Source organism: Thermobia domestica, chromosome 8 (assembly GCF_964235325.1).
Source record: "Thermobia domestica chromosome 8, izTheDome1.hap1.1, whole genome shotgun sequence".
Taxonomy (NCBI): domain Eukaryota; kingdom Metazoa; phylum Arthropoda; class Insecta; order Zygentoma; family Lepismatidae; genus Thermobia; species Thermobia domestica.
In genome coordinates, this window is record NC_137461.1 from 2,797,468 (window position 1) to 2,811,816 (window position 14,349).

A 14,349-nucleotide genomic window follows, 5' to 3' on the forward strand; every position below is an offset into this window, starting at 1 on the left:
ACATCGCGAGCACTCAGTGGAATATATAACTGCCTGTACACAAATTACCAGAAGCAAGGAATCAGGCAGTGAAGTATACGCATTAAATTGGTAATCCATAATTTGGTCCGAAAGATGATGCACAAAATTAAGAACTTAAGGACAAGGAAGAAGAACACGGAACGTAAAATTATGAACAAGCGTTGCAGAATTATGAACGGAGCTGGCCAAAGCGTCTACACGACTGCGAAGGACTGGTGTGCAAGAACACCGATAGTTATGCAATAGTGGACAAAACAATACAATCGTGAACTTGACTCCCTGGCTTAACTATGCCCTAACAGGCAGGATTTACCACCACAGAAATTAAAAATTCCTACGCAATGGATTTATATTGTAAAACTTCTTGGTAGATAGAGATAGGTTTAATAAACTCAAGGTCCGGAATAGACTCCCACAACCGGTTTATTTATAAAATTCTCTTATAATAACAGTATAAAATTCTCTATAATAAAATGCTTTCTCTAATTTGTCAGGTAGAAATTAGAAGTCTTTGACCGTGTGGCCGAGGACAGGATCTCTATAGAGCCCCGAAGCAGGCTAAGCAGAGTGGCGTAGGAATCCCCAATGCTCCGAAGCAAGCAGTGAAGGGATTAGAAGTCCCAGAGCTCCGAAATAAAGCTAAGTAATAAGTAGGAATCCCAACAGAGCCCTGAAGCAGGCTAAGCCAGGAGGAAAAGAATAGCCAAGAGTCCCAAAGCAGATTACAGGCTTTGGGGATAGGTTAGTCCTAATGCTCCAAGGCAAGCAGTAGGAGGGACACCAAAGAACTGGTACTGGTCCAATGGTTGCTATCCAATTTTTAGGCGTCCAGAGCGGCGATGGCGCTGCTGGTGTCCTGTCGTTATGTGCTTTGTAGGAGGTGCCAGCGGTACGTCGTCTGCTGTTCGTAGTAATCCCACGTGGTGTGCAGTAAATCCATGTGATGTTTACAAACAAGAGTACATGGCGTTGTTTGGATACAGATTATAATGCAGGTTTGGCGTGGTACATTATAATATGCTGTGTCGAACTAATCCAATCAGGACTGTTGTAACCAACTTACCTAAGTTTCAGTTTTGGTTGATTAATGAGAGTTTAATGTATCTTTTCAGCACTGCATTTTAGACAGAATCTATTTTTGGAAAAAAAAAAACTGAACAATTAGTCTGATTCGTATTCTAGGCAAGCAGCTTCACCAGGAATCGAACTCGAAACCCCACCAAAAAAAAAAAAAAAGTTACTCGATCACGATCATATTATCTCATATTATTTCATATTATCTCAGCCCTTCATCATCTTCTTAGCCCATCGAAACGCCGATATCTCAAATCTCTCCAACTAGAACATCCTATGCAAGTAATGTGTCCAGCTCATTATGCTAAAATGACTGATCTTCCCTGACTTACCCAGTTGCATAATGTACTGCTGTCTTTTTTTTTTTTTAATAAAAGAAGTCTCCTGAGTCATTCTTCGCAACAGTATTTGCCAGGTTCTCCTTTCTCTCTTCTTTATTTTGCAAATCTGAAAATGACTGAAACCAGTTACGAAGTGCGAGGTTTGAATATTAAGTTTTAACTCCATCCGATTTCATAAGCATGAGAATAAATTTCCAGTTGGTGGAGTCATGTATTTGGTTCAAATCAGAGAGAAGGAGGAAGTTTAAGTAACATAGACAAAGTACTATGATGAGTAAATTCTGTAATACCACATACGCAAGCTCAGTGTTTCATCTGATACAATTCAAACCAATAGTGAGTAAATTAGTAAAAAGTTAATTTCTTTGGTAGTTTTTCATGTAATTATATTTTGGCGACCTTGAAATTTTTCTGATAAAATTTACTTTAGCAGGAGAAGTGGTATTATCTTTTTTTTTATCATTACTATATATATTTTTATTCTTCATTACTAACAACGTATGCTCTTAAGTAATATGTCTCAATACTCAGTTGTTGCAAGATTCCCATCAGTACAAAGACCTCACTTACGAGTTTCGCGTTATCTTTCAATACGATGTTATCAACCACCTTCGGTTCTCTATTACATAATTATATCATTCATTTTTATTCTAAGCACCTCTGTATTCTTTAATTATACGAGAGCAATTCGAAAAAAAAAAAAAAGCCGTTTGGTTATTAACCGCTTAACTTATAATTTTCTTCGCAAAAGTAGTTTTTTTTTTTTTTTTTTTTTTTTTTTTTTTTTTTGTACGTTGAAGGTAGAGGTACGTGGAAGCAAGCATTATTAAAATTTGTCTAAAATTTAGGCCCGAATTAGGCACTTGAAAATCACCGATTTTAAAACCATGAGTATATTCGTTCGTAATAAAAACAGATGTATATTATTGTTAATCTTACTTTTTTTAAACACTTTTTGTGTACATGAAGCGACAACGAATCTTTTACAATGTTTTATTTAGTTCGTTTAATTTATTTGAACTACAAGCTGATTAAAATTGAGATTTAAATTTTCTCGCAAGAAATATTAAAATCCCGAATATTTGCGTTCCACAATAAACATTACCAAATTACACTAGCATCTTGAGAAAACGAAACAGTGGGGAAAATGAGTACTATACAAGTAGATATTTCATTCAATCTACTATGAATTTTTGTATTCTTTTTGCAAAAAAAATACCATTATTTCAAAGAGAAATCACACACAAATGATTTCTCGGTACAATGTAGATATGCTATTTCAGTCCGTCATTTTGTCAATAAGCATTGGCCTCCAATGCAAAATATTAGCCGAAAATAGTTAAATGAATCTTACCCAAGGGCGCCGATCCTGGGGGACGCGGGCCCCCTCAAAACTCATGTGGGCCCCCTTGTGTACTTATGAATATGCAATATTTGGCATAATTTGAATGCAATTTGTGTTAACATCCTAATATATACACTTTCTGCGTCTGAGTGCCCCCCTTCCGCCAAATTTGCGCCCTTGATCTTACCCACATCTATCGGACACCCATATACTCAACTGCGTAGGGCGAACGTAAGGAATCGCCGTTTAAATTTATATTTAGATCTTTTCTCTTTGCACGAATATATTCGTGATCATAATTTTAGGGAAAAAAAAAAACCGTAATAATTCGTGGTTTTAAGTTAAGCGGTTAATGACATACACTTGCAGATATAAAACTTTTATTACACACCTTGCAAAAGTGCAATATTACGTTACTTTTTAACATATTCACCATTCAAATTGAGGCACTTGTCATAACGTTTTACCAGGTTTGAAATTCCTCCTGCAAAAAAATCTCCCGCCTGGGAATGCACCCACCCGCTAACAGCAATGTAAAGCGCATTGTCACTGTCGAAGCGGTGCGACGCAAGCCACTGTTGCATGTGACTGAAGAGGTGGTAGTCGCTCGGTACCAAATCTAGGCTATACGGAGGATGATCAAAAACATTCCAGTAGAATTGCTTCAAAAGTTTTTGAGTATGTCCATGAGTATGTCCAGCGGTGTGAGGGAGAGCATTATGGTGAACCAACACCACACTGCAAATCAGCATGCCACGGTGCTTGTTCGCGATGAATCGCAGTTGCCGAAAGTTTTTCCGCACTCAGAAAACCGTATTCCGCACGCATTTCATATTTGATGGGTTTTTCTGTTGGAGCGCTCATTTTCAATTGTTATAGCGAGCGAGTAAACTGCAACATAGCCTTCTCCTTCTACTTATCACTGTTTACTGGACTAGTACATACAGCGCCACAGGCCTGACGTCGCTTTTTCCGCCCATTTCTCACATGCCGTAACATTTTTTTTTTTTTTTTTTTTTTTGAATTGCCCTCGTGCCTAACAGATCTGTTCAAGAAGTAACATGTCATAAAATGAGTTTCAGATTGCAAGTTTGTCCTGAAAGTAACCGGATTGATACTGGCAAACTCAATTTATTGAAGATATAAGCAAAAATTCTTAATAATCTTCAAAATGAGCTTCTTCGGCAGCCGTAATGCGCTCCGAAGAAGCGCATTGTTGGTAGGCCTTTACAAACTTCTCTTGCAAAATTTTAAAGAGGTTTCTCGTCATGGCCTCTTGAACAGTTTCGACAGGTCCTGAACAGCGATGTCCTTCATGTCTCTTTCAGCACAGAAATCACTAGATTCACGACCCACTCGCTTCCACTGCTCGGAGCCAACTGCGTAATAGTAATCAATTACTCATACGTACATTCCACTTACCTCCCATAAATAGGTATTATAATGGTTGTCTAAGCTGAAATTGGTGTACAATTAATGTTAGAAAAAATATATTTTATAAAATCTCCCTGACTTTCCCGGGTTTTCAGTCTTTTCCCTGAACTTCCTTGACCTGCACCATTTTCCCTTAGTTTTCTCTGACTTTCCTGACCACTAGATACCCTGTACTAAGACACCTCACTTCCCTTCTCTTAAGTCTTCCCACCCATTGCGTCTGCGCAACGCGCCATAGTCACTCTGGTTACTTTTTGGACATACTCTGTAATAATATGTGGTACCTTAGTTGCCGATTAAAAATGTGAATGATACTCACCTAACAGCAAGGAATGCTTGTACGCAAAGTTCCATGAACCAGCGGAAAGGAGCTGCTTCCATTTTCCCTCCCATGATCATCACCATCTCATCCGTTAACTTGATGTCAGGTTCGAAACCTAAGTTTCCACCTGGAGAGCTTTCGAACATAAAGCCAAAATCTACGGAAAACCAAGTCAACATAATGTTACAGATAAACATACGGAAATCAAAATTGACGAATCATTCATTTGGTTCAACTCTCATGCATCATCATTTTTATTTAACTAAGCAAAGACAAAAATATACTGATTTAAAGATGCATATAATTAACTGTAAAAATAGCTAGAATACGAAATATTCTGTTGATAGTTAAACTATTATCTTTGATCTCAACTATGAATAGGAGAATGAGAATTTAACATTCAGATGTTTATAGAACTCTACCACACATATCTATGTATTTCATAATATTAAAATTCCATTAACACAAGCAAAAATATTAACATCTGACAGAACGTTTTCCCAAGTAATTACAAAATGCTATAATCTTAAATAGCCGGCGTTTTCGATCTTTTGGTCTTGCGATTACAGTTTAACATCCTTTTCAACTTCAAGGATACATAAGATTGAGACCTACTTTTTAAAGGATGGTACGAGTTTTCATAATTACATCCCTCTCTCTTCTTGTTAGTGACGCCACTGGCATGGACATTTCAGAGCCCAAACGGCTGATTCAATTTGAAAAATTCCAATATTTTATATTATATATATATATATATATATATATATATATAAAATTCAAACACCACTATTCTCTTATCATTTATTCGTATCTTACGAAGACGGGCTATGTTGCCCTCACTGGTTGGGATGGGACCCTGTAAACTGCGAATGAAAACTATAAGTATTATGATAGTATTGTGTCTAGTTTTTTTTCGGGATTATCTCGTTTTCTCCTACATTCTCATTCCACCAACTGCCCCCTCACGCTGATCTAGTGGCTAGCGCGCCCACCTTTGGTGCATGAGGTCTCAGGTTCGATTCCCGGTGGGAGAATCTTGAAAAATTCAAAAGGATTACAGTAATCTGGATTTTATCTTAAACTGTAGGTATATGTCTCATGTAGCTTAGATGCTAAAATGTAATGCTAAACTTCAATACACAATTTACAAAAGACGATGTGCAGTAAAAGGACATAACAATACGAAGATTTTTGAGATAACATTTTCATTTTAAAAAAATCTATCTATATAGCCTTCAAAGTAAACCTTAGAAATGCTAACCGTTATTCAACTCATATTTCTATGTAAGCTGGGGCCGGGTGCTTTCACCTCTGGTGCTTGGAGTTCTTGGTTCGACCCCAGCTCGTGCTAAGTGGGCTTTGTGTGTGGTTTTTTCGGGGTTCTCTCATTTTCTCATTCTACTATTTTATTCATAGTCATCATCACCGTTTCCTTTAGCCTATACAGTATAAACATAGGAAATAAACCTGAAACATTACTTTCCTTTTTTTATTTTTTATGACCAAATTCTGACAAACGAAAATTAGGACACAAATATAATAGTATACAATAGTTTACTGCGTAGGCAATATGCATATTCTTATTTCATTTAACGTTAACCTAAGTTAGTCATTCATTTTTGTTAGCATCACTATCGTAACTCTAAGAAATCTTTCCTAATTTACCAACATCTAATAAGCCCTTCTCAGTAAAATAATGTATTGCAAAACAATGTTTTGTTGATTGTTCTCCTTCCTAATCTATTGAGGAATGTTAAAAAACACGGCGGTTCATCATTTAAAAAAAGAATACCTGTGTTTCAAAATGTTGTGAATAAAGGATGAAGTATTAAAATGTTGCAAATAAATTAACTTAGGACATTTTGAAAAACAAGGACATTTCTCGATTTTCTAGGCGTCTTCGCAACACGCAGGACAGATCTTTAGAAAACAGTACTGTACTAGAAACCAGTACGTCTGGTCACCTTATTTTTTCTATGTAAGTTTGTACTTAATCTTAAATAATATGTTGACTCTTTTTGTTATTAATGATAGGTACAACTTACCAATGTGAATTATATGTCCTTCTGTGTCGAGCATGATGTTTCCATTGTGTCTGTCCTTAATCTGGAGCAGAAAGCCGATTACGCTGTAAGCGGCCATGGATTTCACAAAGTTCCTTCGAGCATTCTGGATTTAAGTATGGAAAACAAAGACAATTTTAGACACTTGCGTAAATAATTGGGTGATTTTGATACATATTAAGTTGCCAGAGAAATCTAGGGATTGCTACAGCAACGACACGCATAGGGGAAAACGAATCAGGTTATATTCTTTCTGATCATTAAAAAAAAAAAAAAAAAAAAAAAAAAAAGGTTATTTGTAATTACTTTCTAACTACTAAAGAAACTGCCAAATTAAAATATGGAGACTTTCTCCATACAAATATCTCACTCAATTGCAAGAACTATGCAAATATCACCTCAAAAGAGTATGGAGGAGGGTTTATTATTATTACATGTTTCTTTAAAACCGTTTCACATAAAGGCTCCAAGTTTGGTATATAAGGAATTTTTCATTCGGGGAATACTAATAAATATAAATATAATTCAATATAGAACATGCACAAAGAAGGGTATATTGTTCTCTGTAATACTAGTAGACATTTCCTTGTATATGAAATATTGATTACCTGAAATTCCTTTGTAGTTTCATCACCATATTTCTTGATGAAATATTCATACATTCCAATATCGGTTTGCCGTCCCAGCTGGTCCCGAGATTTGGCGTTTGGAACACATTCAATAACACCACACTGTAACAGAATAATGAAAGAGAGACATTTTTTAATATTATCTTGAGTAAACAAATAACAAATAACACAGAAAACAAATAACTGAACAACCATTTACATTTCCTTATATATATATATGATCACATAGCCTTGCTCAGTGTGTTATTGTGTTTTAGTACAATATGGAAGCAAGGCCTGATAGAATTTGTCTGGTCGGTTGAGTTGAGGTATAGCGTCCCTCAGCACTGGGGCTAGATGAGTCATGGCCCTTCAGCTTAACGTGGGATAAGAACCAATGAGCTCTGATCTTAGTTTCAGACAAAAACAAAACAAACTAAATAAAAAAATTAAGAACACTAACTGTATGTAGTGCATCCTTCGCCTTTGGAGGAAAAGTAATCATGTAAAGTTTTCATGTTAACAATCAATGTTAACCTGGCATTTAACACTACGAAACATTATAATGATATAACACAGAAAACTCACCAAAATCGGTGTATTTATTTCTCTAACTCAGTAGCAAAATAGTATTAGGGCCTTAACTTTACAAGATGGAGTTTCTATTAACGTCAGCATTCACCTTTCTGTATTCCTAAGGAAATAACATCCAATATTACGGAAACTTTATCGAGTTTCCGCTATCGAGAAGATAGAGATAGAGCTTATGGGAAGCTTTTAAAAATTTTTAAATTTATTTTTTTAATATTAATATAATGCTTGTTAGTGATAAAGTTGCAACATCGAGAATCACAAACGGAACGTGCTACATTAAGGTAGAATCTATTTCAGTATCACTATACTAAAGTGAGGAGGACTTGAGTTGAGTCAGTCCTTTACCCTATACCTCTACTTGAATAATCATCAACTTTGGCACTCTCATTTACTTAACTAGATGTACACAGTTGCGATTTTATTACTACACTATTATTACTATGTCCGAGTATGATTCTTTTAAAACTTTTTACCATTTTTCGCATATAAAGGCTAACACACACAAATGAACTTTCTAAAACTATTTCTCTTCCATTCTTCTTACAGATTCCTACAATTCTCTGAATTTTCTTTAAACTTCCCAGTTTTCAACTCTCCTCTGGAATCTTGTCACAGTGGTTAAAAACAGGTAAAAAAGCAATTAAATGAAATCTTTAAATATTAAGTCCCACGGTTATGTCGACTAGGCTAAAAGAGACGGTGATGATGAGAAATGAATGAAATGGTGGAATGAAGAAAAAGGGAGGAAACGGGAGAATCCCGAGAAAAGCTACGCACACAGCGTTTGTACACTACAAAGCTCACTTGGCGCAAGCTGGGATCGAACCAAGAACTCCATGTATCAGAGGTGAACGCTCTACTACTGAGCCACCTCGACCCCGGGGAAGAAAAAAGAATAGAAACATCAAGGAATAAAAATGGAACGGATTTACCAAGGGAAGAGCCGTGCATCTAAAGATCACTGGCGTACTTGACAACGTGTTTCCGTACAATACAGGTCTTTTCTTGGTAAATCCGTTTCATTTTTATTCCTTTATATTCCTATTCTTTTCTCCCTGTTTTTAACCCCCGTCACCAGAGGAGAGTTGAAAGCTTCGACGTTTAAAGAAAGTTCAGTAATTACAGGAATTTGTAAGTAGAATAATAGTTTGAATCCCTGAGCGTGGTTTTGCATTATTTTTCTTCCCTGATGAATAGTTTATTGGCACATTTTCTACAACCTGTAATTCCATGTTTCCAGTGTGAAAGCCCGTGTTTCAACTGCAAATAATAATAATATGTATGCAGTCTCCGCATGACGACTTATTAATGTTTTCACATCCTGAAACAAAGACTTTCAGTTCGCTTTTAGTAAGTAAAAGTCCGGCCAACTTAAAATCTCATGGGCCCACCCAAGAAAACCTTGGTATACACCCCTGACATCTTCCCTTTTTTTTATGTATTAAGCTTAGTGTAAGTAACTTAACACTAAAAGATTATACCTATTACATTTTTTTTTCTCTTTTGCAGGTAAATGAAAGGGTTTTGTCCTGTTCTTCGTAAATTTTTCGGTCTCCTACCTATGCACTATACAAACCAAATTAGTATAATGTTGCCATATCCTGTATCCATGCGTATTTGTGATTATTAATATGAGTAATAGTCAGAATTCTTCGAAATTTTCACACAGAAAATTCGGTGTAACAAAGACATTTATAATCTAACAAATCATTGATTTTATTTTTAACAATAAATAAATGTAAAACCAAAATTCGGTTATTAAATTTTTGTTGATGTAATCTGAGATAATGGTATTCCATTTCTTACCTTGATTCCCTTTTTTAGTGTTTAATTTTGGATTGGTTGAGCACTTTAGCGACTTTTCGAGCACTCAGGATTTGTATATGATAAAGTTTAATGTGGGATGCAAAATCCACGAGCTCTCATTGGAAATTTCATTTATCTCATTTCATTTACTCCATTTAACAATACATGGTTTGAAACTCTCTTTCCGTTCAAGGCGGAAGCATTACCTATTTGACCACTAAGGAGTTCTGATGGAATCTTTACACAACAATCTTAATCTTCTATATAAACAGAATTGAAATAATCAGAGTTTGTGAAAAGAAGTCATTGTAAGAGAGCTGAACAGAAGCTTATACGTGGATTGGAAATTTAATAGTGGCAATACTGGAAATACGAAATGAAACGGAACTGAATACTTTTCATCTAGCACATGTTAGTTGATGCCTTACCTACCTCACAGTAAATTGACTCGCCCTTCCGACGCACTGAGCAGGTACTGTGACGAGAAAATAATAGTGAGTCAGATGGCTGTCTAAACAGCTGTGTATTGTGTTTTGTAAAATGTGTAAGGTATCTCGTGAGATCGTATTATCACATACAACTGTCTAATGTTGAAGTGTGTCTAGTAGCACGTTAACAGACTGCACTTGCTCTTCACTGACAGAGGTACAACCTGACCGAACGTGATTTTACGACCCTCCTGGAAAGCTTCAGCCCACCACGCCACTGTTCAGTATGGTAACATCGTATCCCCATACACCTCACGAAGACCTTCATGGGATTGTCTTGCTGTATGGCAACCGTTACATTCAATTTTCAACGGAGTTTGATGTCCCTGTTTTCTAAACATGATGAATACTCAATACGCAAGTGTTTAGAACTGCTCCCTATCTTGTTATCGTCACAACACCTGCGCATTGCAATACAACGCAAGTCTATTTACTGTGAGATAGATAATGCATCAACAAACATGCGCTAGATGAAACAATACCTAGATCCATTTTGTTTCGTATTTACATCAATGTTGACACTACTAAATTCGAACCCACGTAATTTGTGATGTAATAACACACCTTAAACTACATGGTTGTTATCATTTTACTTTGGTAACCGAATTATCATTACCTGAAACAACTGCCCACTAAAGTTTCCACTGAATTCCAATGAAAAATCAAGAGAACTTCAAGCTGATGCAACAATGGAAGTTTTCATTACTGCCTTTCATGTGGTTTCCTTCTGTTTCTTTTTCTCTGTTTTAAAAGTTTAAACACCTGATAAACATTAGATTCAGGACAATTTTCAGGGCAAGATAGTCAGTGTGCAAAGAATCCCATCTATTTCATTAGAGTCCACCATCTTGTTCAAGAGACTACATATTCCTGGTCGCTTTCATTTCCAAGGAGAATTAACAACGAACAAGAACAAACAAAAGAGCTGCCGTTACGGGACAAACATAACTAATTAAAAAATCTAAGTAAGTTTTACTTTTGACCAGGGAAACGCATGGGCACAGCTTGTATAAAATATCTAATAGATTGAAAACCTGAACTACATAAACTTTTAAAAATTATAATTTAAAGAAAATGATTATAAAGAAAGCTTTAAAAGAAAACTATACTTACTCCGGGTGCTGTTGCCACAACTCGATAAGGAAACAAATACAGATTCAATCCAACTTGCTGGAAAATATTTTTAAAGATTCCGATTACTTGTAGAGCAAGCATATCTTGTCTTACGTCATCTCCAACCTATCAGGAAAGAAATATGTATCAATAATGGTTTAAAAATTCATCAAAAGTATCAATATAACTTAGTGCTTACTTTTGCTTAACAAATTTCTGGATACACCCTAAGAAGACAACTCATATTGGAATCCTAAACAACCAACAATCCTACATCCGTTCAAATGACTGCAATGAATCCCTCTAGCTGGTCCTACTCCTTAAAGGTACCCAACATAGGTGACATTTTGCCTCTGTGCTTGAACCAGAATCAATTCGTGGAGAACAATTTGGCAACTCTGTATGCTATCGACGAGCTCACGAAGATGCCCAGTAACAATGGACTTTTTAAGATACCGAGCTCACTTGATAACCTTCCAGGTGGTAGCCGTCGGATTTGCCTCTACGACTTAGGACACGACCTAGGAATACGCCGTTTTCGGCCTATTTGGACTTGGCTGATCAGCGAGATATCTTGGAATTCCAGTGAAATTTCTTAAACTATCTTGTTTCTATGCTGTGATCCGCTGCTCCTTTACTGGGTTGCTTCCACGGCAATATGGTCCGGTTCGATCTCCTAAAGCAAAAGTTCTCGAATTAGATTATGTTGCACATTCATATTTGCGGCTGTCATCACACATGAAACACAGCATTACACAATCTTTCAGGTACAGATTACCATCAAGTATACCCGCTAGCAAGTACCGTTGAACTGCTTTGGTTACGTGACATACATACCGCGTGAAAGGGTAAGCATTCGTCAATATTGCAAAACTTATTTATTTTAGTTTAACGCCCTTCGATTATGCTCCAAGGCTAAGGGAGACAGTGATGATGATGATAGTGAATGAAATGTGGAATATGGTAAGTAGGACGAGATGGGCAAACCCTGAGAAAACCCACGCACATAGCATTTGTCCATCATAAAGCCCACTTGGAGGGTCAAACTAGGGAACTCACGCGCCAGAAGTGAACCACTGAGCCACCAGAGCGAGCAGAACTCACGACTCACTGTTCTATTTACTACATAAAATTGTTTTAATAAAATAACTCACTTTTACATGTTATATGAAAAACAAACAGAAAGAATGTAGTATTTATTCTTCGTGGACTCCCCGAATTATAATTCCTGAATTTCGGAACTGACAATAACATATGTTACGATTACGAAATAACAACATGCTTTCAGCGGTTGGTAAGGTACAATGATATAAACTTCAAGCTTGCGATTGCAAGATTTACCTATCGCGAGTACGAATCCAGTTCAGGTCGTGAAACAAACATACAATACATGTATTTTACTCTTAGCATTTGTTTTTCATTGTCTCCTGTAGCCTAAAGGATACACCGTGAGGATTAACGCTCAAAAATAAACAAACAACGATCTCCTCGAAATTCTTGGATTTCTGTTGGTTGGCTGTATTAGAGTTTAGTATTCGTTTTACTCATTCTACAGAGCACTTAATTTTAATCTACACGAGTAGTTTCCAACAACTCAACTCAAAGCACTCAACAATTAAAGAAACAAAATATCACGAAAATACCAGGAATATTCTCTAATTATTGATCCAGTTTGTTTTTGGACAAAGTATTCATTTCTCAAGCTGCTTCAACTATTTTGAATACTGTCACTCTCTATCTCAATCTGATTCAACCATTTTGAATACTGTCACTCCCTATCTCAATCTGATTCAACCATTTTGAATATTGTCACTCCCTATCTCAATCTGATTCAACCATTTGAATACTGTCGCTCCCTATCTCAACTGATTCAACTATTTTGAATACTGTCGCTCCCTATCTCAATCTGATTCAACCATTTTGAATACTGCCGTTTCCTACGAAATGCATTAAACAGAAAGCGATGCGTGCAGCCATCTGTTGTGATTAGCGCTCCTTTAAGCTCACTTTAACGTGGAACCCAATTCACAGTGCTCCTGCCGGGAATTGAATCCAGGTCTCTCACGAGCACTTCTATGCTCATTGTTCTGCAGCATTTCTACATTAAAAACAAACATACAATACAGTTATATAACATTATTTTCGTTATTAAGAGAAAAAGACATAATTTTACCTTAAATATAGCTGCCTGCCACAATTCGAGTCCAAGATTATCTAGTTTTGCAGGTGGTAATGCGGACTGCTGAGATACCGCTAACGCTATTTGTTCAAGCTCATTGATACCACATTTCTTTACTCGGAAGCGCGCCAAGAATGGAGCCTTTGCAGCACTGGAATAAAGGACACAATAACACACTTCAACGTTCTATAATATCAATATAATATATATATCAATTTAATGACTTATTTCCTATAAGGAAAGGAAGAAATCTTTGTAAGTAATTGCTCTTGTACTTTTTTCTCTACTACAAGGTTAAGTTCAGAATGTACTCTGTCTTCCATTACCCACAAAACTATCCAAATTGTAAGTTCTTTTATACTTCTTGTATTATTATTCTTTTCCACTCAGTCACATTTGCATACAACTTCAGATGGCAATTTCTTATAACTAGTTCTTTAAATGATTTATGAAATCAGGTTTATCGTAGCAGAAAGAAAACCCTCTCCTGCGACAAACCAATCCAACACACAAAAGAAAAATGAACACAAACACTACAGTTGCAGTACTTCGTAATAAGTTGGATAAGTATTTACTATATAATGTAAACATTTACTTGAATATTCCACACTGTCAGCAGTGGTGTTAACAATTTACCTACAAATGAGGCCAAGATATAAGTTTATAGAAAACATGCCATAACATCCTCCAAAACACAATTCTGGCTCTTGTAAGTGAAAATTCTTAAAAATAACTCAAAGACAAAAGGATAAAAGTGACTAATACAAGTCTGAAGCTAAAAAGGACATCTTTTATCCATGCTGTAAGAGACAGAGAGATAGATATAATTACCTTTGCATGGGAGTACCACTTGAGTAATCAATGTCAATAACCATTGCTTCAGGGTTTGAAGGCAAATAACAACCAGGCTGTACCTGGATCTTGCTCAGAGCTTCCAAACACGCTCGCTTTCTCTCAGGAC

The 14,349-nt window shown here is 36.3% G+C and overlaps 1 protein-coding gene across 1 annotated transcript in view; it reads right to left on the bottom strand.

Moving 5' to 3' along the window:
• Pi4KIIIalpha (phosphatidylinositol 4-kinase III alpha) overlaps positions 1 to 14,349 on the bottom strand; it is a 140,500-nt gene that overhangs the window by 11,560 nt on the left and 114,591 nt on the right. The window contains exons 33-38 of the mRNA XM_081767994.1: positions 14,220 to 14,349; positions 13,383 to 13,539; positions 11,210 to 11,335; positions 7,209 to 7,331; positions 6,583 to 6,706; positions 4,535 to 4,694 (exon numbers count right to left, since the gene is read on the bottom strand). Coding sequence (XP_081624120.1) covers positions 4,535 to 4,694; positions 6,583 to 6,706; positions 7,209 to 7,331; positions 11,210 to 11,335; positions 13,383 to 13,539; positions 14,220 to 14,349 — 820 coding nt within the window. The remainder of the gene's footprint in view (positions 1 to 4,534; positions 4,695 to 6,582; positions 6,707 to 7,208; positions 7,332 to 11,209; positions 11,336 to 13,382; positions 13,540 to 14,219) is intronic.